Source organism: Rutidosis leptorrhynchoides, chromosome 11, assembly GCF_046630445.1.
Source record: "Rutidosis leptorrhynchoides isolate AG116_Rl617_1_P2 chromosome 11, CSIRO_AGI_Rlap_v1, whole genome shotgun sequence".
Lineage (NCBI taxonomy): Eukaryota > Viridiplantae > Streptophyta > Magnoliopsida > Asterales > Asteraceae > Rutidosis > Rutidosis leptorrhynchoides.
The window spans coordinates 25,051,015-25,078,601 of NC_092343.1; the positions used below are offsets into that span (position 1 = coordinate 25,051,015).

At 34.5% G+C, this 27,587-nt stretch overlaps 1 protein-coding gene across 1 annotated transcript; it reads left to right on the top strand.

The window, feature by feature from the left end:
* The first annotated feature begins 341 nt into the window (after positions 1-341).
* On the top strand, positions 342-3,130 carry LOC139877656 (70 kDa peptidyl-prolyl isomerase-like). Its single transcript, XM_071865084.1, has 6 exons — positions 342-488; positions 797-959; positions 1,502-1,643; positions 1,735-1,896; positions 2,282-2,409; positions 2,809-3,130. Exons 1-6 carry the CDS (start codon positions 347-349, stop codon positions 2,921-2,923), a joined length of 852 nt encoding a protein of 283 aa, XP_071721185.1. The 5' UTR covers positions 342-346; the 3' UTR covers positions 2,924-3,130.
* The last annotated feature ends 24,457 nt before the right edge of the window (positions 3,131-27,587 follow it).

Consider the following 27,587-nt stretch of genomic DNA (forward strand, 5'->3'; position numbering starts at 1 on the left):
TTGCTGAAGTCTGGATAGTTCGAGGGTCAATGCTGTGAAAATTGGAAGATGATGGTATTTTATGTAAATTTTGTGTTTGTATATAAATAAATATTTTAGGGCTGGGTTAGATCATTTCTGGCTTTCTCCTTTGTTGTGAGATTGTGACCAAAATTAGGGTTTACAATCTTCATCCATTTCGTTCAGGTTTGTTCATGTTATCTTGAATTTTTTTTTTATCAGAGTTTACTTAGTTAGAGATTTAGTTAATGAGTTTTGTTTCAGAGTAAAGTTTATAATCCGTATTTACTCGTTGATTGAAGTTTATTTGTGTGTTCGTTCATTTTTATGCTTTTGTTCAGATACGATGAGCGATTTACCGGCGTTTGATGCTCCGATGACTTTCAAAGTTGGAGTGGAAAAAGAAATTGGTGATCAAGGTTTAAAGAAGAAGCTTCTTAAAGAAGGTGAAGGTCACGACACTCCTGATAATGACTATGAGGTTGAAGGTATACAGGCGTTCTGATTTTGTATATATATATATATCTAACTGTATATATATTTTGTTTTTAATTTGATTTTTGTTTTACAGTTCATTATACTGGAACTTTGCTTGACGGTACTCAATTTGATTCCAGTAGAGATAGGGAGACTCCGTTTAAGTTCACTGTAGGTCATGGTGAGCATTATACAGTTCAATTATTCTTCTGAGTATCATATTAATTTTTGGCTGTGATAGGGAGACTCCGTTTAAGTTCACTGTAGGTCAAATTTGCACTTTAGTGTTTGAAATGTCAGGCTAATTCTTTATCAATAGGTAAAGTTATCAAGGGATGGGATCAAGGAATTAAAACTATGAAGAAAGGTGAGAATGCGGTCTTCACCGTTCCTGCAGAGCTTGCGTATGGTGAGTCTGGTTCGCCTCCAACTATCCCTCCAAACGCTACTCTACAGTATGCCTGGCAAACGGGTCAGGTTAGGTCAGTTTGGGTAACGGGTCAAAATGGTTTTGGGCTGAAATGGGTCATAGGTCAAACGGGTCAATTTTTTAAACGGGTCAAAATGGTTCAGGTTGGGTCGGTTTGGGTAACGGGTCGAAACGGGTCACAGGTCAATTGGGTCAAATGGGTCAAACGAGTTACATCACTTTTTTTACATTTATTACATTATTTTAGTTATTATTATTAATTAAATATACATAAGAAACATTAATATACATAATAAATGATATAAACATGAATGCTTTATAAATTTTTGACGGATGAAACTTTTTATGCTTGACCCATTTGAACCATTCACAAAACCCATTACACCTATTTCTATTTATTGATCTTTGAGTATTGATACCCATTAGACCCGTTCATTCATTTTTTGTATAGGACTCAATAGGTTGGAGAGACTTATTTGAATCTTTTTTTAAGTTTTGATTTACATTGTTAGTCCTAATTTTTCTCAAGACCCAATTGACCCGAAAGCTTTACCCATTTGACCCGAATTTGAGTGTTTGGGTCTCAATTGCCAGGTATACTCTACAGTTTGATGTGCAGCTGCTTTCGTGGTTGACCACTTCTGAGAAGGTTGAGGCAGCTGGCAAAATGAAGGAAGAAGGGGATGCTTACTTTAAGGATGATAAATATCTAGAAGCTGCAGAGTGTTATGAGAAGGTACTGTACTGTTCTGTTTTTCATTTGTGGATGCAAAATGTGTTAATAATAAGAGTTTGTGGATGTGCTGAACGTAGTTAATTTTTTTCAGGCTGCCATGTTGATTGAAGATGACAATGCTTTTAGTGAGGAGGAAAAGGATCAAACAAGAGCTTTAAAGGTCACTTGCTACCTCAATGAGGCAGCCTCTAAGCTGAAGCTGAAAGATTGTAAAGTACTTCATTGTAAACAAGTTCAGAAGCTTTGCTTCAAGGTGTGTTTGAATAAGAATATTTTATATTTTATATTTTAATTCACTTACTTATAGATGGGGTTGATTTGGTTCTGACACACACAGTTGGTCAACCTTGATAGCTTATATAATCATTGTTTTCAAAATTTGACCCACTTAATTTGTTGGACATAGTATCTAAACTAAATTAACCTATCCCGAAATAAATGGCTTGTGTCATCATAAAAAACAGGTCAAAAAATGATTAACTTGCTGATCAAACAGTTCACATATTAGGAAAATTTGTAATGAGGTGCACTTGAAATGTTGCATGTTTTGACCTGAGTCCTGTTTGCCTGTTACTAACTATATAAATTTTTTCATGCAAAATGCCTACTATAGAATCTTATTATTACATTTATTGCAGGCACTACAAATTGACCGAACGAACATCAAGGCGCTGTGCATGAGGGGCCGAGCTTCCGTTAATCTCACTGACGTGGACTTGGCAAAAATTGACCTAGAAAGGGCTCTTAAAATAGACCCTGGAAACAGGTACACAAGTATATAAGAGCACTGGGAGTGGTGACTGAGGTCACTTGACATGTCAGGCTTGACTTGATGAGTCAGAAAAAATGGGAGTGGTGACCTATGTCAGTTAGTGTGTTAGTTAGTGTGTTAAAATAATATTTTATTATATTAATAAATTATCCCTTTGGAAAAAAAAAACAAAAAATAAAATAAAATGGGAAGAGTCCGTCGCCTACACGACTGACTGAGGGGGGACGCATGAAGGTGACGGGGTGGGGGAGTGGGGTGACTGGCGACGGGAGCTGCGACGTGGGGAGACTGACCTCCCACTCCTGGTGCTCTAACGTGCTTACTTCCTCTACTGTAGTAGGTTGAGTGTGCAACTACTGACATGTTTGTGATTGTTTTTGTGTTAATAATCAGAGAGGTGTTGGTGGAGTACCAAATGTGGAATCTTGGAAGTGCGTTGCTAGATGTTACCGAACTTTATAATCCAGGTGCCAAAAGAGCTTTAGATGTTTGGAGGAAACAGAGTTAGATGTAATTGTTGTGTAGAAAGCAGCTTCAAAAGTGTAATTGAAAAGACCTGAGTTTGGTTGTCATGTTGTCTTTTGTTGTACTCGGCTTTGCAGTTGTACTGCAAAACTATGCATTACCTCTGTGAAGTTCTGATTTAGGAATGAGTCACAAAGTTCACTGTTTGTAACCACTTACAATTGCACAACCTAACCATGTTGTTAAGCCATTGAGAATCTTAGAAATCATCTTTCTTTACATAAATTTTACAGACCATAGTTGCAATTTGAAAAATTAATTGTCTGCATAACCTAATAGACCCAAAACCATAGTCGATACTTCGAAAATGAATAATATGTGTTGTCAGTTGTCTCACTGTAGATATAACCTAGAAGAATGATTTACATTTAATCATTCTAGCATCCTGCATTTATAGATTGTAGTATTGTACGTACGTTCAAATGTTTAATGTTTTCTACATTAGACTGAATTTAGTATTGTACAATAGAATACCAACTCGGAGTCCACATGGATGGCGAAAGCCCAAAACAGTATGCATCTCTGTGTGATTCCGGTTCATTTTAGGTTCATATAAGATTATAGTTATTGTTTTTGTGGTTTGTTCGGTTCCGCAGGGGAGTTTCGAGTATAGATAGTTTTCCGAGGTTGTTGCTTAGTTTCGGGCCTCTTCCCATTTCTCCTTATTGTATTCTCCAATTGTTGACGTTTCTACGTTTCTATTTGAAATTGTCTTCGTATCTATATAATCATTTGTCTTTTTAGCAAAATAAATAAATAAATAAAAATAGTTACGCCATACTCTTTTTTGGCAAAAAAAGCAATATATTATGAGAAGGAACTTTCAATACGAGATGAACGAACCAAACAAGAAGCAACGACGCACCAGCTTGGATCACAACTACAAATCAACTCTAAACTACAATAGCCACCCAAATCTAAAAACATACAACCAAGTACCTAACATACAGCGAAAACAACCCAACTCTTTGTCTCCAATTTATTTATTTATTTATTTATTATTTTTTTTTTGAGGTTTCGTTGTTCAAACTAGCGGGGAAACAGGAATATTTTGTACTCAAATGTACGCGATCTAACCAGGTTATTCATTCAGTGACCGTTTACTTTCCTTTTTCCTCAACGTATGATGCTAATGAGGTTTGAACCTAAATCTCTAGTGAGGTAATTATAGGCTATAGCCACAACTACTAGGCTATCTAGTTTCTGTTTCCAATTTGTGGGTCTTATATTTGTTTCTTTATGATTAATTAGATGGGACAAGAAATCACATATTCATTTCTCTACAAATCATATAAACAGAACCGCAAGACTATTTTACATCTGTATATGTTATCATTAACAAAGTCAATTGATTAAGCTGAAAACTAAAATTAAGAAAAGCCTAATGAGTCTAAATAGTTTGTCCACTTAAGTGTGTATACAAGTGCATAAAACACTGCTTTATCAAAAACATCCAATACTTTTGTAATAATGAATTTATAGAATCTTATTTTCAGATCACCGGTTTATAAAACTAACAAAATGGATACAGTGTATACTGACCCAAACTAAACCAAGTAACCAGCCAATCCCAACTTAGCATACCATGTGTTTGACCCTTACTTATAAATCACATATTTATAAACTTCAAGCAGGATTTAAAACCCATAGAAATTTGATTTTACCATTTTAATGGCGTCTCAATTTTATTTTTTATTTATAAAACTTTTTCTTACTTTTTGGCCGGAGGTCCACTCGGAAGCAATCTCTATACCCGTAGAATAAAGAGAGGGATGACTTTCACTACTTTTGAGAGTGTTTTTCACTCTGGGTGGAGAAATGACTTGTCTTTATTGTCGGATATGGGATGGATTGTCTACATCTCACCTCCCCCATACACCACTCTTGTGGTATTGGGTTATGTTGTTGTTGTTGTTGTTGTTGTTGTTGTTGTTGTTGTTGTTGTTGTTGTTATAAATCACATATTTAAACCCAATACTTGTTTCGACTGCCAGTTAGACCTGTTTGGTTGTTATTAACCATGCTTAAAAAACAGTCAATTTAGACCCAAACTTGTTTTTGACAGCTTACGTAGACTCATCCACGCCAACCAATCTACCACCTTCAATAAAAATGGTAAATATAAACCACCTCATAGTTTACATTTATTTGTTAAATTTAATTCATTACGCGTTGGGTAGCAGAAAAACGTTTCGGGTTATTGCTCTTAAAATTTTAGGACGGGTCAAAATGTTATGGGTCAGCTTTAGTTGACTCGCCTACATTTTCTTTTTCGGTGCTCTTTAGTTTCAAATTTGACAAAATTACACGGATAGTTCTTGTGGTTTTCTCATGGATAGTTCACACTTGATTTTTAACATTGATAGTCCAGAAATATGCACTTTTCGCACGGATAGTTCAAAATCATCAGGATAGTTCAATGTCTCTGTTAAGTTGGCATGTGCTAAGCATGTGAGAAGCAAAACTTCTCACATGAAAACTTCTCACTTGTATCTCTAGTACCAATGATCTGGTACATATATCTTCTAAGCCAACCATTTTAGTGGTTCGCCTAGTAATGACCCATATTACTGCTTCCAAGATTGATGTTCAGAATTTCGATATTTCCTTCAAATCTTCTGTATACTAATGAAATATGTAGTCTCCATTCTTGTACAAATTGCAAAATAACTCGGCATAATGATGTTGTTACCTGCTCTTATTTTATATAAAAAAAGTTATCAAACCAATATTACAGTAAACCAATATACATGTGTAACGGGATTTTTTCATTCATCTTTTTTGGATCTTAATTTTTTTTCTGGTTGCTTGTTACTTTCACGGCGCCATTTCAACGGGCGGGAGGGTACAATGGTTGGGAATGTTCATGAAATGTCCCGTTCTTATTGATTAAAAACGTTCCATATTAATTGATTTCGTTGCGAGGTTTTGACCTCTATATGAGACGTTTTTCAAAGACTGCATTCATTTTTAAAACAAACCATAACCTTTATTTCATAAATAAAGGTTTAAAAAGCTTTACGTAGATTATCAAATAATGATAATCTAAAATATCCTATTTACACACGACCATTACATAATGGTTTACAATACAAATATGTTACATCGAAATCAGTTTCTTGAATGCAGTTTTTACACAATATCATACAAACATGGACTCCAAATCTTGTCCTTATTTTAGTATGCAACAGCGGAAGCTCTTAGTATTCACCTGAGAATAAACATGCTTTAAACGTCAACAAAAATGTTGGTGAGTTATAGGTTTAACCTATATATATCAAATCGTAACAATAGACCACAAGATTTCATATTTCAATACACATCCCATACATAGAGATAAAAATCATTCATATGGTGAACACCTGATAACCGACATTAACAAGATGCATATATATAAGAATATCCCCATCATTCCGGGACAACCTTCGGATATGATATAAATTTCGAAGTACTAAAGCATCCGGTACTTTGGATGGGGTTTGTTAGGCCCAATAGATCTATCTTTAGGATTCGCGTCAATTAGGTGTCTGTTCCCTAATTCTTAGATTACCAGACTTAATAAAAAGGGGCATATTCGATTTCGATAATTCAACCATAGAATGTAGTTTCACGTACTTGTGTCTATTTTGTAAATCATTTATAAAACCTGCATGTATTCTCATCCCAAAAATATTAGATTTTAAAAGTGGGACTATAACTCACTTTCACAGATTTTTACTTCGTCGGGAAGTAAGACTTGGCCACTGGTTGATTCACGAACCTATAACAATATATACATATATATCAAAGTATGTTTAAAATATATTTACAACACTTTTAATATATTTTGATGTTTTAAGTTTATTAAGTCAGCTGTCCTCGTTAGTAACCTACAACTAGTTGTCCACAGTTAGATGTACAGAAATAAATCGATAAATATTATCTTGAATCAATCCACGATCCAGTGTATACGTATCTCAGTATTGATCACAACTCAAACTATATATATTTTGGAATCAACCTCAACCCTGTATAGCTAACTCCAACATTCACATATAGAGTGTCTATGGTTGTTCCGAAATATATATAGATGCGTCGACATGATAGGTCGAAACATTGTATACGTGTCTATGGTATCTCAAGATTACATAATATACAATACAAGTTGATTAAGTTATGGTTGAAATAGATTTGTTACCAATTTTCACGTAGCTAAAATGAGAAAAATTATCCAATCTTGTTTTACCCATAACTTCTTCATTTTAAATCCGTTTTGAGTGAATCAAATTGCTATGGTTTCATATTGAACTCTATTTTATGAATCTAAACAGAAAAGTATAGGTTTATAGTCGGAAAAATAAGTTACAAGTCGTTTTTGTAAAGGTAGTCATTTCAGTAGAAAGAACGACGTCTAGATGACCATTTTAGAAAACATACTTCCACTTTGAGTTTAACCATAATTTTTGGATATAGTTTCATGTTCATAATAAAAATCATTTTCTCAGAATAACAACTTTTAAATCAAAGTTTAGCATAGTTTTTAATTAACTAACCCAAAACAGCCCGCGGTGTTACTACGACGGCGTAAATCCGGTTTTACGGTGTTTTTCGTGTTTTCAGGTTTTAAATCATTAAGTTAGCATATCATATAGATATAGAACATGTGTGTAGTTAATTTTAAAAGTCAAGTTAGAAGGATTAACTTTTGTTTGCGAACAAGTTTAGAATTAACTAAACTATGTTCTAGTGATTACGAGTTTAAACCTTCGAATAAGATAGTTTTATATATATGAATCGAATGATGTTATGAACATTATTACTACCTCAAGTTTAGTAGGTAAACCTACTGGAAGTGACAAGAAATGATCTAGCTTCAAAGGATCTTGGATGGCTTGAAAGTTCTTGAAGTAGGATCATGACACAAAAACAAGTTCAAGTAAGATTTTTACTCGAATTAAGATAGTTTATAGTTATAGAAATTGAATCAAAGTTTGAATATGAATATTACCTTGAATAAGAAAGATAACCTACTGTATATAATAAAAGTTTCTTGATCTTAGATGATTACTTGGAATGGATTAGAAAGCTTGGAAGTAAATTAGTAAACTTGAAGGGGTTTTTGAAGTGTTCTTGAAGTGTTCTTCCTATGATGATTATAGCTTGATTATTGAAGTGATTTTTGATGAAGATGATGATTAACTACTGGAAAAATACGTTCATAATAGTGTGTGTGTGTGTGTTGAGAGAGAATTAGAAAGAGAATTGGAAGTGAAATGGAGTGAATGATGAGTGGTAATTGGTGAGTGGTGAGTGGGGTTAAAAGGAGTTCTAGTTAGTTGACTAGCTCATGGTAGAAGTTAAAATTGATTAGTCATACATGACATAATCAAGAGTGGAATCCCATGCTAGTTCCTATTGGTATATACTCATAGTAAGTACGTTTTGAAGCTGTGTATAATACGGGTAAGAATACGACTAGAATTCTTGATGAAAGAAAAGAATGGAAAAGTAACTGTAACCATTTTCGTTAAGTATGAGTGTTTTGATATATGTCTTGAAGTCTTCCAAAAGTATTTTAATACATCTAAATACACTACATGTATATACATTTTAACTGAGTCGTTAAGTCATCGTTAGTCGTTACATGTAAGTGTTGTTTTGAAACCTTTAAGTTAACGATCTCAATTAATGTTGTTAACCCATTGTTTATTATATCTAATGAGATGTTAAATTATTATATTATCATGATATTATGATATATTAATATATCTTAATATGATATATATACATTTAAATATCGTTACAACGATAATCGTTACATATATGTCTCGTTTTGAAATCCTTAAGTTAGTAGTCTTGTTTATATGTATATAACTCATTGTTAATATACTTATGGAGATACTTACTTATCATAATCTCATGTTAACCATATGTATATCCATATATATATATCGTCATGTCGTTTTTACAAGTTTTAACGTTCGTGAATCGCCGGTCAACTTGGGTGGTCAATTGTCTATATGAAACATATTTCAATTAATCAAGTCTTAACAAGTTTGATTGCTTAACATGTTGGAAATATTTAATCATGTAAATGTCAATCTCAATTAATATATATAAATATGGAAAAGTTCGGGTCACTACAGTACCTACCCGTTAAATAAATTTCGTCCCGAAATTTTAAGCTGTTGAAGGTGTTGACGAATCTTCTGGAAATAGATGCGGGTATTTCTTCTTCATCTGATCTTCACACTCCCAGGTGAACTCGGGTCCTCTACGAGCATTCCATCGAACCTTAACAATTGGTATCTTGTTTTGCTTAAGTCTTTTAACCTCACGATCCATTATTTCGACGGGTTCTTCGATGAATTGGAGTTTTTCGTTGATTTGGATTCCATCTAACGGAATAGTGAGATCTTCTTTAGCAAAACATTTCTTCAAATTCAATACGTGGAAAGTGTTATGTACAGCCGCGAGTTGTTGAGGTAACTCAAGTCGGTAAGCTACTGGTCCGACACGATCAATAATCTTGAATGATCCAATATACCTTGGATTTAATTTCCCTCGTTTACCAAATCGAACAACGCCTTTCCAAGGTGCAACTTTAAGCATGACCATCTCTCCAATTTCAAATTCTATATCTTTTCTTTTAATGTCAGCGTAGCTCTTTTGTCGACTTTGGGCGGTTTTCAACCGTTGTTGAATTTGGATGATCTTCTCGGTAGTTTCTTGTATAATCTCCGGACCCGTAACCTGTCTATCCCCCACTTCACTCCAACAAATCGGAGACCTGCACTTTCTACCATAAAGTGCTTCAAACGGAGCCATCTCAATGCTTGAATGGTAGCTGTTGTTGTAGGAAAATTCTGCTAATGGTAGATGTCGATCCCAACTGTTTCCGAAATCAATAACACATGCTCGTAGCATGTCTTCAAGTGTTTGTATCGTCCTTTCGCTCTGTCCATCAGTTTGTGGATGATAGGCAGTACTCATGTCTAGACGAGTTCCTAATGCTTGCTGTAATGTCTGCCAGAATCTTGAAATAAATCTGCCATCCCTATCAGAGATAATAGAGATTGGTATTCCATGTCTGGAGATGACTTCCTTCAAATACAGTCGTGCTAACTTCTCCATCTTGTCATCTTCTCTTATTGGCAGGAAATGTGCTGATTTGGTGAGACGATCAACTATTACCCAAATAGTATCAAAACCACTTGCAGTCCTTGGAAATTTAGTGATGAAATCCATGGTAATGTTTTCCCATTTCCATTCCGGGATTTCGGGTTGTTGAAGTAGACCTGATGGTTTCTGATGCTCAGCTTTGACCTTAGAACACGTCAAAAATTCTCCTATGTATTTAGCAACATCGGCTTTCATACCCGACCACCAAAAATATTTCCTGAGATCCTTGTACATCTTCCCCGTTCTAGGATGTATTGAGTATCTGGTTTTATGAGCTTCTCTAAGTACCATTTCTCTCATATCTCCAAATTTTGGTACCCAAATCCTTTCAGCCCTATACCGGGTTCCGTCTTCCCGAATATTAAGATGTTTCTCCGATCCTTTGGGTATTTCATCCTTTAAATTTCCCTCTTTTAAAACTCCTTGTTGCGCCTCCTTTATTTGAGTAGTAAGGTTATTATGAATCATTATATTCATAGATTTTACTCGAATGGGTTCTCTGTCCTTCCTGCTCAAGGCATCGGCTACCACATTTGCCTTCTCCGGGTGGTAACGAATCTCAAAGCCGTAATCATTCAATAATTCAATCCACCTACGCTGCCTCATATTCAGTTGTTTCTGATTAAATATGTGTTGAAGACTTTTGTGGTCGGTATATATAATACTTTTGACCCCATATAAGTAGTGCCTCCAAGTCTTTAATGCAAAAACAACCGCGCCTAATTCCAAATCATGCGTCGTATAATTTTGTTCGTGAATCTTCAATTGTCTAGACACATAAGCAATCACCTTCGTTCGTTGCATTAATACACAACCGAGACCTTGCTTTGATGCGTCACAATAAATCACAAAATCATCATTCCCTTCAGGCAATGACAATATAGGTGCCGTAGTTAGCTTTTTCTTCAATAACTGAAACGCTTTCTCTTGTTCATCATTCCATTCAAATTTCTTCCCTTTATGCGTTAATGCAGTCAAGGGTTTTGCTATTCTGGAAAAGTATTGGATGAACCTTCTGTAGTAACCAGCTAGTCCTAAAAACTGGCGTATGTGTTTCGGAGTTTTCGGGGTTTCCCACTTTTCAACAGTTTCTATCTTTGCCGGATCCACTTTAATACCTTCTTTGTTCACTATGTGACCGAGGAATTGAACTTCTTCCAACCAAAATGCACACTTTGAAAACTTAGCGTACAATTCTTCCTTCCTCAATACTTCTAACACCTTTCTCAAATGTTCACCGTGTTCTTGGTCATTCATTGAGTAAATAAGTATGTCATCAATGAAAACAATGACAAACTTGTCAAGGTATGGTCCACACACTCGGTTCATAAGGTCCATGAACACAGCTGGTGCATTAGTTAAACCAAACGGCATGACCATAAACTCGTAATGACCATAACGTGTTCTGAAAGCAGTCTTTGGAATATCATCTTCTTTCACCCGCATTTGATGATACCCGGAACGTAAGTCAATCTTTGAATAAACAGAAGAGCCTTGTAGTTGATCAAATAAGTCGTCGATTCTTGGTAGTGGGTAGCGGTTCTTGATGGTAAGTTTGTTCAACTCTCGGTAGTCGATACACAGCCTGAATGTACCATCTTTCTTCTTGACAAACAAAACAGGAGCTCCCCACGGTGATGTACTTGGTCGAATGAAACCACGCTCTAAAAGTTCTTGTAATTGGCTTTGCAGTTATTTCATCTCGCTGGGTGCAAGTCTGTAAGGAGCACGAGCTATTGGTGCAGCTCCTGGTACATGATCTATTTGAAATTCAACGGATCGCTGTGGGGGTAATCCCGGTAATTCTTTCGGAAATACATCGGGAAATTCTTTTGCAATGGGAACATCATTGATGCTCTTTTCTTCAGTTTGTACTTTCTCGACGTGTGCTAGAACAGCATAGCAACCTTTTCTTATTAGTTTTTGTGCCTTCAAATTACTAATAATATGTAGCTTCGTGTTGCCCTTTTCTCCGTACACCATTAAGGGTTTTCCTTTTTCTCGTATAATGCGAATTGCATTTTTGTAACAAACGATCTCTGCTTTCACTTCTTTCAACCAGTCCATACCGATTATCACATCAAAACTCCCTAACTCTACTGGTATCAAGTCAATCTTAAATGTTTCGCTAACCAGTTTAATTTCTCAATTCCGACATATATTATCTGCTGAAATTAATTTACCATTTGCTAATTCGAGTAAAAATTTACTATCCAAAGGTGTCAATGGGCAACTTAATTTAGCACAAAAATCTCTACTCATATAGCTTCTATCCGCACCCGAATCAAATAAAACGTAAGCAGATTTATTGTCAATAAGAAACGTACCCGTAACAAGCTCCGGGTCTTCCTGTGCCTCTGCCGCATTAATATTGAAAACTCTTCCGCGGCCTTGTCCATTCGTGTTCTCCTGGTTCGGGCAATTTCTAATAATGTGGCCCGGTTTTCCACATTTATAACAAACTACATTGGCATAACTTGCTCCGACACTACTTGCTCCGCCATTACTCGTTCCGACACCATTTGTTCCTTTTGTTCTATTAAGCCCTGGTCCGTAGACCTCACACTTCGCCGCGCTATGACCATTTCTTTTACACTTGTTGCAAAATTTGGTGCAGAACCCCAAGTGATACTTTTCACACCTTTGGCATAGCTGCTTCTGATTGTTGTTGTTGCAGTTATTATTGTTGTTGGGATGATTGTTATAGTTGTTGTTGTTGTTGTTGTTGTTGTTGGGCTGTTTGTTGTAGTTGCGATTGATGTTGCGATTGTTGGGATAATTGTTGCGATTATTGTTGTAATTGCTGTTGTTGTTGTATTAGTGATTCTTATCACCGTTTTCCTCCCACTTTCTTTTGACTTGCTTCACATTGGCCTCTTCAGCAGTCTGTTCTTTAATTCTTTCTTCAATCTGGTTCACTAGTTTGTGAGCCATTCTACATGCCTGTTGTATGGAGGCGGGCTCGTGTGAACTTATATCTTCTTGGATTCTTTCCGATAATCCTTTCACAAACGCGTCGATCTTCTCTTCCTCATCTTCGAATGCTCCCGGACACAATAGGCACAATTCTGTGAATCGTCTTTCGTACGTGGTAATATCAAATCCTTGGGTTCGTAACCCTCTAAGTTCTATCTTGAGCTTATTGACCTCGGTTCTGGGACGGTACTTCTCGTTCATCAAGTGCTTGAATGCTGACCACGGTAGTGCGTACGCATCATCTTGTCCCACTTGCTCTAGATAGGTATTCCACCATGTTAACGCAGAACCTGTGAAGGTATGCGTAGCGTACTTCACTTTGTCCTCTTCAGTACACTTACTTATGGCAAACACCGATTCGACCTTCTCGGTCCACCGTTTCAATCCGATCGGTCCTTCGGTTCCATCAAATTCTAAAGGTTTGCAGGCAGTGAATTCTTTGTAGGTGCATCCTACACGATTTCCTGTACTGCCAGATCCAAGGTTATTGTTGGTATGTAGCGCAGCCTGTACTGCGGCTATGTTTGAAGCTAGAAAAGTACGGAATTCCTCTTCATTCATATTCACGGTGTGTCGAGTAGTCGGTGCCATTTCCTTCAAAATAGTCAAATGGAACAAGTTAATCATACAGAATATTAAGAGTAGTTAATAGTATTTCGTAGCATAATATGAACTCGTTTATAAAAGCTTTTTCTTCATATTAGCGTTTTATAAGTTTAAATTCGGGTAGTACCTACCCGTTAAGTTCATACTTAGTAGCTAATATACAATTCAACTACTACAATTCTATATGAAAAACTGATTGTAATAATATTTCGCGTTTAAACTTTTATACAATATTTTACAAACTTACAATACCACTTATTTTACATAAAGCATGAAATATAGCACACAATAACTTTGATACAAGATAGTTGTGAAGATAATTCTAGCTAGTACACAAGTCGTTCAGCAAAGGCAATAAAGACACGTAATTCATACGTCTAGAAACAAGTCATGCATTCTGGTTTTACTAGGACTACTTCCCATCCTTGGTCTTGTGGAACATAACCGTTATGGCCGTTGATAAGACAGCGTGTTGTAACATCGTCAAAGGGACGAGGGTTACGTAATGACCAACAGTCTCGTAATAACCTAAAAACCTCATTTCTTACCCCAATTACTGACTCCGTCACTTGTGGGAACGTTTTGTTTAATAGTTGTAGCCCGATGTTCTTGTTCTCACTTTGGTGAGAAGCGAACATTACTAACCCGTAAGCATAACATGCTTCTTTATGTTGCATGTTAGCCGCTTTTTCTAAATCACGAAGTCCTATATTCGGATATACTGAGTCAAAATAATTTCTTAACCCGTTGCGTAAAATAGCATTTGTGTTCCCCGCAATATATGCGTCAAAGTAAACACATCGTAACTTATGGATTTCCCAATGTGATATCCCCCATCTTTCGAACGAAAGCCTTTTATAAACCAAGGCATTCTTGAAACGTTCTTCGAATGTCTTACAAACTGATCTCGCCTTAAATAGTTGTGCCGAGGAATTCTGACCGACTCTAGACAAGATTTCATCAATCATGTCTCCGGGTAGGTCTCTTAAAATATTGGGTTGTCTATCCATTTTGTGTTTTTATACTGTAAAATAGACAAGAGTTAGATTCATAAAAAAAATACTTATTAATACAAGCAATTTTTTACATATATCATAAAGCATAAGCACACTATATTACATATATTACACCACACGAATACAACTATCTTATTCCGACTCGCTCGTTTCTTCTTGTTCGGTTTTGGTTCGTTTTGCCAAGTTTCTAGGGATATATGATGTTCCCCTAATACGAGCCGTCGTTGTCCACATTGGTTTAGAAAAACCTGGTGGTTTAGAGGTTCCCGGGTCATTGTTACAACTTAAGGACTTCGGGGGTTGACGATACATATAAAGTTCATCGGGGTTGGAATTAGATTTCTCTATTTTTATGCCCTTTCCCTTATTATTTTCTTTTGCCTTTTTAAATTCAGTTGGGGTAATTTCTATAACATCATCGGAATTCTCGTCGGAATCCGATTCATCGGAGAATTGGTAATCCTCCCAATATTTTGCTTCCTTGGCGGAAACACCATTGACCATAATTAACCTTGGTCGGTTGGTTGAGGATTCTATTTTACTTAACCGTTTTATTATTTCCCCCACCGGTTCTATTTCTTCTTCCGGTTTCGATTCTTCTTCCGGTTCCGATTCTTCTTCCGGTTCCGACTCTTCTTCCGGTTCCTCTTCGGGAACTTGTGAATCAGTCCACGAATCATTTCAATTTACATTTGACTCTTCATTATTATTAGGTGAGTCAATGGGACTTGTTCTAGAGGTAGACATCTATCACATAATATCAAACACGTTAAGAGATTAATATATCACATAATATTCATATGTTAAAAATATATAGTTTCCAACAAAAATGTTAAGCAATCATTTTTAAAGAAAACACGGTCGAAGTCCAGACTCACTAATGCATCCTAACAAACTCGATAAGACACACTAATGCAAATTTTCTGGTTCTCTAAGACCAATGCTCGGATACCAACTGAAATGTCCCGTTCTTATTGATTAAAAACGTTCCATATTAATTGATTTCGTTGCGAGGTTTTGACCTCTATATGAGACGTTTTTCAAAGACTGCATTCATTTTTAAAACAAACCATAACCTTTATTTCATAAATAAAGGTTTAAAAAGCTTTACGTAGATTATCAAATAATGATAATCTAAAATATCCTGTTTACACACGACCATTACATAATGGTTTACAATACAAATATGTTACATCGAAATCAGTTTCTTGAATGCAGTTTTTACACAATATCATACAAACATGGACTCCAAATCTTGTCCTTATTTTAGTATGCAACAGCGGAAGCTCTTAGTATTCACCTGAGAATAAACATGCTTTAAACGTCAACAAAAATGTTGGTGAGTTATAGGTTTAACCTATATATATCAAATCGTAACAATAGACCACAAGATTTCATATTTCAATACACATCCCATACATAGAGATAAAAATCATTCATATGGTGAACACCTGGTAACCGACATTAACAAGATGCATATATATAAGAATATCCCCATCATTCCGGGACACCCTTCGGATATGATATAAATTTCGAAGTACTAAAGCATCCGGTACTTTGGATGGGGTTTGTTAGGCCCAATAGATCTATCTTTAGGATTCGCGTCAATTAGGTGTCTGTTCCCTAATTCTTAGATTACCAGACTTAATAAAAAGGGGCATATTCGATTTCGATAATTCAACCATAGAATGTAGTTTCACGTACTTGTGTCTATTTTGTAAATCATTTATAAAACCTGCATGTATTCTCATCCCAAAAATATTAGATTTTAAAAGTGGGACTATAACTCACTTTCACAGATTTTTACTTCGTCGGGAAGTAAGACTTGGCCACTGGTTGATTCACGAACCTATAACAATATATACATATATATCAAAGTATGTTTAAAATATATTTACAACACTTTTAATATATTTTGATGTTTTAAGTTTATTAAGTCAGCTGTCCTCGTTAGTAACCTACAACTAGTTGTCCACAGTTAGATGTACAGAAATAAATCGATAAATATTATCTTGAATCAATCCACGACCCAGTGTATACATATCTCAGTATTGATCACAACTCAAACTATATATATTTTGGAATCAACCTCAACCCTGTATAGCTAACTCCAACATTCACATATAGAGTGTCTATGGTTGTTCCGAAATATATATAGATGTGTCGACATGATAGGTCGAAACATTGTATACGTGTCTATGGTATCTCAAGATTACATAATATACAATACAAGTTGATTAAGTTATGGTTGAAATAGATTTGTTACCAATTTTCACGTAGCTAAAATGAGAAAAATTATCCAATCTTGTTTTACCCATAACTTCTTCAATTTAAATCCGTTTTGAGTGAATCAAATTGCTATGGTTTCATATTGAACTCTATTTTATGAATCTAAACAGAAAAGTATAGGTTTATAGTCGGAAAAATAAGTTACAAGTCATTTTTGCAAAGGTAGTCATTTCAGTCGAAAGAACGACGTCTAGATGACCATTTTAGAAAACATACTTCCACTTTGAGTTTAACCATAATTTTTGGATATAGTTTCATGTTCATAATAAAAATCATTTTCTCAGAATAACAACTTTTAAATCAAAGTTTATCATAGTTTTTAATTAACTAACCCAAAACAGCCCGCGGTGTTACTACGACGGCGTAAATCCGGTTTTACGGTGTTTTTCGTGTTTCCAGGTTTTAAATCATTAAGTTAGCCTATCATATAGATATAGAACATGTGTGTAGTTAATTTTAAAAGTCAAGTTAGAAGGATTAACTTTTGTTTGCGAACAAGTTTAGAATTAACTAAACTATGTTCTAGTGATTACGAGTTTAACCCTTCGAATAAGATAGTTTTATATATATGAATCGAATGATGTTATGAATATCATTACTACCTCAAGTTTAGTAGGTAAACCTACTGGAAGTGACAAGAAATGATCTAGCTTCAAAGGATCTTGGATGGCTTGAAAGTTCTTGAAGTAGGATCATGACACAAAAACAAGTTCAAGTAAGATTTTTACTCGAATTAAGATAGTTTATAGTTATAGAAATTGAATCAAAGTTTGAATATGAATATTACCTTGAATAAGAAAGATAACCTACTGTATATAACAAAGGTTTCTTGATCTTAGATGATTACTTGGAATGGATTAGAAAGCTTGGAAGTAAATTAGTAAACTTGAAGGGGTTTTTGAAGTGTTCTTGAAGTGTTCTTCCTATGATGATTATAGCTTGATTCTTGAAGTGATTTTTGATGAAGATGATGATTAACTACTGGAAAAATACATTCATAATAGTGTGTGTGTGTGTTTTGAGAGAGAATTAGAAAGAGAATTGGAAGTGAAATGGAGTGAATGATGAGTGGTAATTGGTGAGTGGTGAGTGGGGTTAAAAGGAGTTCTAGTTAGTTGACTAGCTCATGGTAGAAGTTAAAATTGATTAGTCATACATGAAATAATCAAGAGTGGAATCCCATGCTAGTTCCTATTGGTATATACTCATAGTAAGTACGTTTTGAAGCTGTGTATAATACGGGTAAGAATACGACTAGAATTCTTAATGAAAGAAAAGAATGGAAAAATAACTGTAACCATTTTTGTTAAGTGTGAGTGTTTTGATATATGTCTTGAAGTCTTCCAAAAGTATTTTAATACATCTAAATACATGATGAAGTGCGAGGTGTATATAAAATAGCTTATATTTTACTAGGAAATACTATTAAATACGATACAATTTTACACAAGATATTTATTTATTTATAGAATGGATATACTTAAACCTTGCTACAACACTTATAGGCAGTGTACCTAATCGTACAGTAGTGTAGTTTTTAGTAAGTCCGGTTCGTTCCACAGGGAAATCTTTAAACAAAGCTCAACGCTATATTAGTTTACTTTTATAAAAATACAAATATATATATAAGTGATATTATTATTATAAAGGGGGGTTTTTACCGTTTAATGACCGGTTTGTCGATTTTAAAACTTTAGTCGCAGTTAAAACCTAATGTAAAATATAAAATAAATACAAGACTTTAAATTAAAGCGTAAAGTAAATAACGATAATGAAATTGCGAATAATAAAAATGCGATAAAATTAAATTGCGATAATTAAAAGTACGATAATTAAAAGTGCGATTAAATAAAATAACAATAAATAAAAGTGCGATAATTAGAAGTGCAATTAAATATAAAATAAAGGAAATTAAATATGAAATAAAAGAATTATGCTTATTTAAACTTCCGTAATCATGATGTTTGACGTGTTGATTTTAGTTTTATGCCCATGGGTTAATTGTCCTTTGTCCTGGATTATTCAATATGTCCGTCTGGTTTTTGTCCATAACAGTCCATCAGTCATAAATATAAATTGCAAGTGTCCTTGTCAAATTATTATTATACCCGAAGATAAATATTCCAACTAATTGGGGATTCGAATTGTAACAAGGTTTTAATACTTTGTTTAATGAATACACCAGGTTATCGACTGCGTGTAAACCAAGGTTTTACTACTTTGTTAACAATTACACCAATTACCCTTGAATGTAATTTCACCCCTGTTTTAATTATTCTAGTGGCTATTAATCCATTCCCGTGTCCGGTTAAATGAACGATTATTCGTACATATAAATACCCCGCCCATCGTGTCCGATTGAGTGTATATGGTAGTTTATAGGGACGCCCAATTGTAAATCTTTATATTAACATTAACAAACTTTCATTTAGTTAAACAAATATAAAGCCCATTAATAGCCCATAGTCTAGTTTCCACAAGTGTCGTTCTTTTGTCCAAACCCCAATTATGGTACAAAGCCCAATTACCCAATTTTAGTAATTAGCCCAACATCATGATTACTTCGTTTTAAATAAGCATAATAATAACTTAGCTACGAGACATTAATATAAAAAGGTTGAACATAACTTACAATGATTAAAAATAGCGTAGCGTTACACGGACAGAATTTCGACTTACACCCTTACAACATTCGCTAACATACCCTTATTATTAGAATTATAATTAAAATTAAAATATAAATTATAAATATAAATATATTACGTATATATTGAGAGAGAGATTGAGAAAAATAAGATGTTAAATTCGATCAGAATTCGGTTGGCTTTATAGCCAGAAGTGATTTTTGGGGCTCCGCGACTCGCGGCCAAATACCCTTAAAACTCCGCGAGTCGCGGAGAGGTATTTACAGTTTACACCCTTGGAGTTTCCTGCTGCCGACGGTTTTAAATATATATATATAATATATATATAATTAATATAATTAATTATATATTATATTATATTTATATATATAGTTAACTTGTAATTTTTAGTCCGTTGCGTCGAGCGTTAAGAATTGACTCTGGTCCCGGTTCCGGATTTTCGAACGTCCTCGCGTACAATTTAATATCTTGTACTTTGCGTTTTGAATCTTGTACTCTTGTGATTTTGAGACGTTTCTTATCAATAATTGGAACCTTTTTGATTGTCTTTTGTTCTTTTGAGCTTTTTGGTCGTTTGCGTCTTCAAATCGTCGAATCTGTCTTTTGTCTTCACCTTTTATTATTTAAACGAATATCACTTGTAAATAGAACAATTGCAACTAAAAGCTTGTCTTTCTTGAGGAATAATGCTATGAAATATATGTTCGTTTTTAGCATTATCAAATATTCCCACACTTGAGCGTTGCTTGTCCTCAAGCAATATTGTCTTGAAATACTAGAATCACTTCTTTATTCTTCACACTTTGTACATCAGTGATTTCTATATGGCGGTATAAACAATGGTAGTAACGATATGGTTTACAGTCCCACATGACTATAAAAATTTAGATCCATTAAGGAAATTGGATCTTTATGAAAACATTTGATCTTTTGAAATCTAGTTTTTACCCTAGATAAGTTTTCCGGAATAACCCTTTACCGGTGTTTGCAAAATATTTTTGTGGGTTTGGTGGGTTTCAGATTTGAAAATTTTAGCTCAAAACTTGCGGTTTTGTGTCACCCACTTGCTAACCTTGTATTTGGAAAGCAACACGTCCAGTTTACTTGTTCCGTATATTACCTTTCGGCAAACTACCGTCCGGTTGTAAAGGAAAGCGTTGAACAAGCAACTGTTTAAGGCAATGTCCCGTGACATGCTTTTGATTATGGTCTATAACGTGTCGGACGCAATTACTATCCTTGGTAGGAGCAATAGTAAAGCTCACCCTTATAATTTGTCGGTCTGGCACAAGGTCCTGTCTTTGACCATGTTATGCAACCACCGTTCTTACGGTTGACACCCGATTTAGTTCAGGTGACCTAATGAATTCCAGGTGAATTCCTAGGATTTTACGTTCAATGGTAATGAACGCATTGAAAATAGGGTTTTCAGAAAACAAATCGGTTTATAATTTTGATCAAAATATTTTCTCGTTCAAGCTCGAGTTTAGATATCATTGAATTCCATGAGTTTGTAATTCTCAATCTTTAAGGTCAATCTCTAGGATTGAGTAATATCAGTCTTAAAAGCTGATTTTTAATCTTTAAGGAGATTATCCTTTCTGGGGATCTGATTCATTAGTCTTATCCAGCTAATTTGCACGGTGCCTCCCCATTGTACGAGATAAATCCTTCTCATGGTTAGGATAAATCTGACCACTTGGCGACCCTGTTTAATGCTGAGGTCCGTGGATTTCCTGCTGATTTTAGTGATGACTTTTCTAGATTTTTCGTCAACCTACAGCTGGTCTGAACGACAACTTCATGACCTAAATCAAGAAGCGCGTGTCTTTTTCGGAAGACTTTACTTCCTTTTAATGATGGAATTGATTCATCGTGTAGATCCATCTCTTCTTTTCTTTCATCGGGTAAAACAGTTTAGTTTAGTTCAAAGCAAAAGTATTTTCAGTTATTTGTTACAAATATATGTGACATATGTTTAAAATAACTTGGTAAATTTTCCCACACTTGGCTTTTTATTTTTCTTTTTATCGTCCTCTATTCCATTTTAAATGAATTTTAACATTTTAGTTTGTTTCTCAATTTATGTCCTTTCCGAGGTAACAATAATTTCGGTGTTAAAACCTAGTTTTATCGTTCATAAATATGTATAAACATGATTTGAATTCATTTAATTGAAAAATTTTACTAGAATTGGGTAGTCAGTATATAAGACTAGTGCTGTTCTTTTTTATCAGAGAGCACTAGATTCTAATACAACTACTGCTTTACTAGTATTTTAATGGTAACCAAGTGTTTAATAAAAATTTTTAAAATCCGAAAGAATTTAACCCCTTCCCACACTTAAGATCTTGCAATGCCCTCATTTGCAAGAAATCAGTAACAATTTAAATTATTGAGGGTGATTTGTGTGAAAATGATTAAATTTTTACCAAAGTTTCCAAATATATTGGCGTTTGTTTGCTGAATGATAAATGGTGCACGTCATTTGTTCATTCCGTCTTGTTGTTATTTCACATATATTTTGCATCATTGTCGTCAAAATTACTTGCTTTTGCTGAACTTAATGCCAGTCTTTGAAAATGCGTTGTTTTACCCTGTTATGTACATAAGATAAATTGCAAACATATATATATATTTTTGAAGTTTGGTTTATTACCCCACATTCAAAAATTATTAAAATCTAAGAATAAAAGTTAGATAATTATAAAAATGATTACAATATTAACAAAAGTATTAAACATATCAATAATTACAAATTACAAAATAATAAAACAAAATAAGTAAACTAAGGATGATATTGGTACCAATAGGGGTTCCACGCATAACCATAAGTGCTATAGAATGCTTCGGCAGGGTCATACGTAGGATATGGTGGCTGCATCTCTATCGACCAAGGAGGGAAGACGGGTTTCGGAGTAGGAATATAGTTTCTACCTATATGTTGGCAATGCGCTATGATCTGGTTCTGATGAACTTGCCAATCTTCAAATGCTCTCTGTCTAGCATTTTCATATTCCTGAGAAGCTATAAACCTATGCATTTCTTGCATCTCATTCCCCCCTCCTACATTACCTTGTTCCTGGTTCCTCTCTACCTGTGGATGTCTACCATTGTATCGTACTGCGGCGTTATTTCGCCGCTTCAACACTTTCGCACCATGGTATACATTTAAACCTATAGTGTCGCGGGGTTCCGGCTCTTCTACTAATAATCCCCCCCGACTTATATCCACACCGAGATATTCACCAATCAAAGTAATAAAAATACCACCTCCTATTATGCTATGTGGACGCATCCCTCGAACCATAGCTGATAAATAATAACCCACACAATATGGTATACTTACAGCGCTGTGTGGGTCTCGAATACACATATGGTAAAACAAATCTTGTTCATTTACCTTTTCTTTGTTTTTACCCCTTTGTGTAATCGAATTAGCTAAAAACCTATGTATTACTCTTAATTCGGCTCTATCTATATCCAAATAAGAGTAGTTTCCCCCTTTGAAACGGTGGTGGCTTGTCATTTGACTCCACACACCGTGTGTATCAAAATTCTCATCTATTTTCCTACCGTTTAGTATCAATCCTCTACAATCGGCAGACGCTAATTCCTCAGGCGTATATATACGTAAAGCCTGAGCCATGTCCAGTAAAGACATGTGGCGCATCGAACCGCCTAACAAAAATCTAATAAAAGAACGATCGGTTAAACTAGCTACCCGATCATTCAACTCTATACTACATAACAACTCTTCACACCATACTTTATATACAGGTCTGCGTATGGTGAATAAACATATCCAGTCATTAAAATAAGAATTACCATACCTCTGTACCAGTAATTCCCTAATTGGCCCTGCCAATTCTACAGCTTCCAAGGGTCCCCATTCTATGACCCTTGGTACCTCAACAACCTTGGAATGAAGAGTATGCAAACCCCGTTGATATTTTGGATAATCTATCCAAAGTCTGTCAAATCTCAGGTTCGGGTGCAACTGTTCCAAGTGCATATCTGAAAAGGTCATGACTGGATGAGGTACATCCTGCTTGTAGTAGTTATCTACCTCCTGTTGTTCCAAGTTCTCAGCAGGAGCATGACGGGCTTGGGATGAAGATTCACCCCTTTCATTCTGCAAAACACATCAAACACAAATTTTGTGCATCCAAATATGCATTAGTGTCAGCAAAATCATCAATCAAAATAATTACAATGACATTATCAATTTATATCAAACTTAAGCTCATTTTCACATTTTTATCAAATCTACACTTTTTCAAATAAGCATATACGAAAATTTTCGCCAAGTTCATAAGCATTCAACTCAAATAACATGTCAAAATAATCATTACTAGCAAATAAACAAGTCTCAAATGGCATTATCTTTCAAAAATCAAGTTCATGAATTTTGGACTTGAAAAAGTCCACTTTAATTCTCAAAATCATGTTTAGGCTCAAAGTTTGGATCTTTTAACTACCTAGACATGTTACACTACTCAATTTAGCAACAATTCATGACAAAAATCGGCCATAACCTGTTTATATCAAAAAGCCCCTAATTGCTCAAGAACACAAACCCTAGATTATTCAAAATTTGAAGTTTAAGGCTTCTAATCATGTTAAACAGCATTAATCTAGGTTATACAAGCATAATACATAAACAATTTAAGTCTAATTACACTAAAAAGCATCAAAATCAAATTGGGGAAAAATAGCTCAAGAACACTAAAATTCGAATTAAATGGTGTTTAGGTGTAGAAATTTACCGTTTTTCTTGAGTAGTTCCTAGATATCATTCTTCTCAACATGATTTTAGCAAAAAATTTGGTGATTAACGGTTAAAAATTGAGATTTTTGGGGGTGATTTTCGGGTTTTTTCGAGGTGTTTTCGCAGTATTTTTGCTGTGTTTTTGTTTGTGGGAGTGAACTGATCGTGCAGCTAGTTTTATTTTTTTTTCTGTAATTTTGTCCCTCCGCGAGTCGCGGAGGTTTGCACTGCAAACTCCGCGAGTCGCGGAGTTTACCCTTTTTTTTTTTTTTTTTTTTTATTTTTTTTTTTTATTTTTATAATCTTTAACTTATAAAACAATTAAGAAATTAATTTTAAAATTTTGTTTCCCTTGTTATTTAGGACGAGGTCGTTTCGGATCGATGTCCTAGTCCGTCCCTCGACAAAATTTTAAAATTTGTCTTTTTGTAGCGATTGTTTTAAAAGCTAAGATTTTTGGGTTTTTTAATGTTTTTGGCATACTTTAAATCAATAAGATTAAAAATAATGATAATAAAAGTTCTCGTCCCTCCCTCGGGTAAAGCAATTTCGGTTCAAAGACCTAGTCTTCAACTTACGACGAATTTTAAAAATCATATTCTTAACTTAATGAGATAAAGTAAATTTTTGTTTTTAAATTCACACAACTTAAATATAAAATTTAAAATTAAAAATTAACAATTCACACCAAACTCAAAATTTGAAATGCATAAAATTAAAATTTCATATTTTAAAAATAAAAAATTCACACCAAAATTAATTTAAAAATTCATATTATAAATTCATACCAAACTTATATTAATTTTTCAAATATTTACAATTTTAAATATATTGTTTTTACAAAGTTTACAATATTAATTTAAGATTTAAATATTAATTTTAAAAACATAATAAAATTAAAAATCTTTTTGTCTTTTTATCCCACTTTAATCAATCAAATATTATCAAAAATATGTGCCCCTCTTTTCGGTAAAGTAATTTCGGTTCCAAGACCTAATTTAACTCATGACGAATTTTTGAAATATTTTGGTTTGATTGATTAAAGATATTTATACCTTAAGAATAAACGTTAAATTTCGCAGTGATGTAATAAATTTTTGAACGATATCAATAATTTCGGTCGCCAAACCTAATTTTATTTAATACCAATTTAATACTTTTTAGCGAACAAATTAGCGTTTATTATCAAAAGGTTAAAAATAAAAATAAAAATAAAAACTGTACAGACATACCTGTGAAATAGATTTCTTAGTTATATGATCTATTATATTCATAAGATAGTCGGTTTAATTGGTTTTCCATGGCTGCATAGGCGTAACCTCGAGCATTCATTGTCTTTTCTTCTAAACATATGAACGGTCCGTCTCTGCATAAAGTAACAAATTCGGTATTTGAATAGGTTTGATTATTTGAACATTTACCTCCATGTGACCATTTTCCGCATTTGTGACATTTTTCTAGGTGTCGTGCTCTTCTTTTCGCTGCGGATTTTGATTTTCCTTTACCAAATTGTAACTTATTATCTTCGCATCTGGATCCTTTTCTAACTTCGTCCATTCTTTCTCTGATTACTGATACTAATTCACTCGGTAGTATGTCATTATTACGTTTAGTGATCAAAGCGTGTAGCATTAGACCATGGTTTAGTTCACAGGCAGTCTTCATTTCGTAAAAACCTAAAAAAAATAAAAATTCAGAATGGGGGGAGAAGACTAGTTCTTTAGGGTCTGCTAGGGAAAGACCATACGTGTTCCATTTTCGAGAACTACACGAAAACAGACAATCTAACTCTAACAGAAATACATATTATCCTTTACAGACTTGATTCTCCCCACACTTAGTTAGCTGTGGTGTCGAAATTGTGATTAACTTCGTTGTCGACTTCCATCGGACCCTGTATGTAATGTTTAACTCTGTGACCATTAACTTTAAATTCAATCCCATTTGAATTTATCAATTCTATCGTTCCGTATGGGAAAACTCTTTTGACTATGAATGGTCCAGACCATCTTGATTTCAATTTTCCAGGAAATAGCTTGAATCGTGAATTGAAAAGAAGAACTCTGTCTCCTTCTTTAAATTCTTTTGAACTTCTGATCCTTTTATCATGCCATTTCTTCGTTCTTTCTTTATAGATTAACGAATTTTCGTATGCTTCATGTCTTAATTCTTCTAATTCGTTTAGTTGACTTAATCGCAGACGTCCGGCTTCATGTAAATCAAGATTACATGTCTTTAAAGCCCAAAATGCTTTGTGTTCAATTTCTACTGGAAGATGACATGCTTTTCCATACACAAGTCTAAAAGGTGTGGTTCCAATTGGAGTTTTGTAGGCTGTTCTAAAAGCCCAGAGTGCATCCTCCAATTTAATGGACCATTCCTTCGGATTTGATCCTACGGTTTTCTCTAGAATACGTTTTAAAGCTCGGTTTGTATTTTCAACTTGTCCACTTGTTTGTGGATGATATGCGGTGGAGATTTTATGAGTTACTCCATATCTTTTAAGAACTTTCTCAAGTTGATTATTACAGAAATGAGTACCCCGATCACTTATTAAAGCTTTCGGTGTTCCAAACCTTGCAAAAAGACGTTTCAAAAAGTTGACTACAACTCGTGCATCGTTAGTTGGGAGAGCTTGTGCTTCCGCCCATTTAGATACATAATCAATGGCTACGAGTATATATAGATTATTATGAGATTTTGGAAATGGACCCATAAAGTCAATACCCCAAATGTCAAATACTTCACATACTTGGATGACATTTTGTGGCATTTCATCACGTTGACTTATTTTTCCGGCCCTTTGACATGCATCACAGGATTTGCAAAGAAGGTGTGCGTCTTTGTAAATTGTAGGCCAATAGAATCCAGCTTCATAAACTTTTCTTGCTGTTAGTTGAGGCCCATAATGCCCTCCTGTTGGTCCTGTGTGACAATGGTTTAATATTTTACTAGCTTCATCTCCAAATACACATCGGCGTATTATTCCATCGGGACAACTTTTAAACAGATGTGGATCTTCCCAGAAATAGTGTTTTATATCACTGAAGAATTTCTTTCGTCTTTGGTACGATAATCCTTTTTCAAGGAATCCACAAACTAAGTAGTTTGCATAGTCTGCAAACCATGGGATTTCTTTATAATCTATCTTCAATAGATATTCATCAGGAAAGTTGTCTTGTA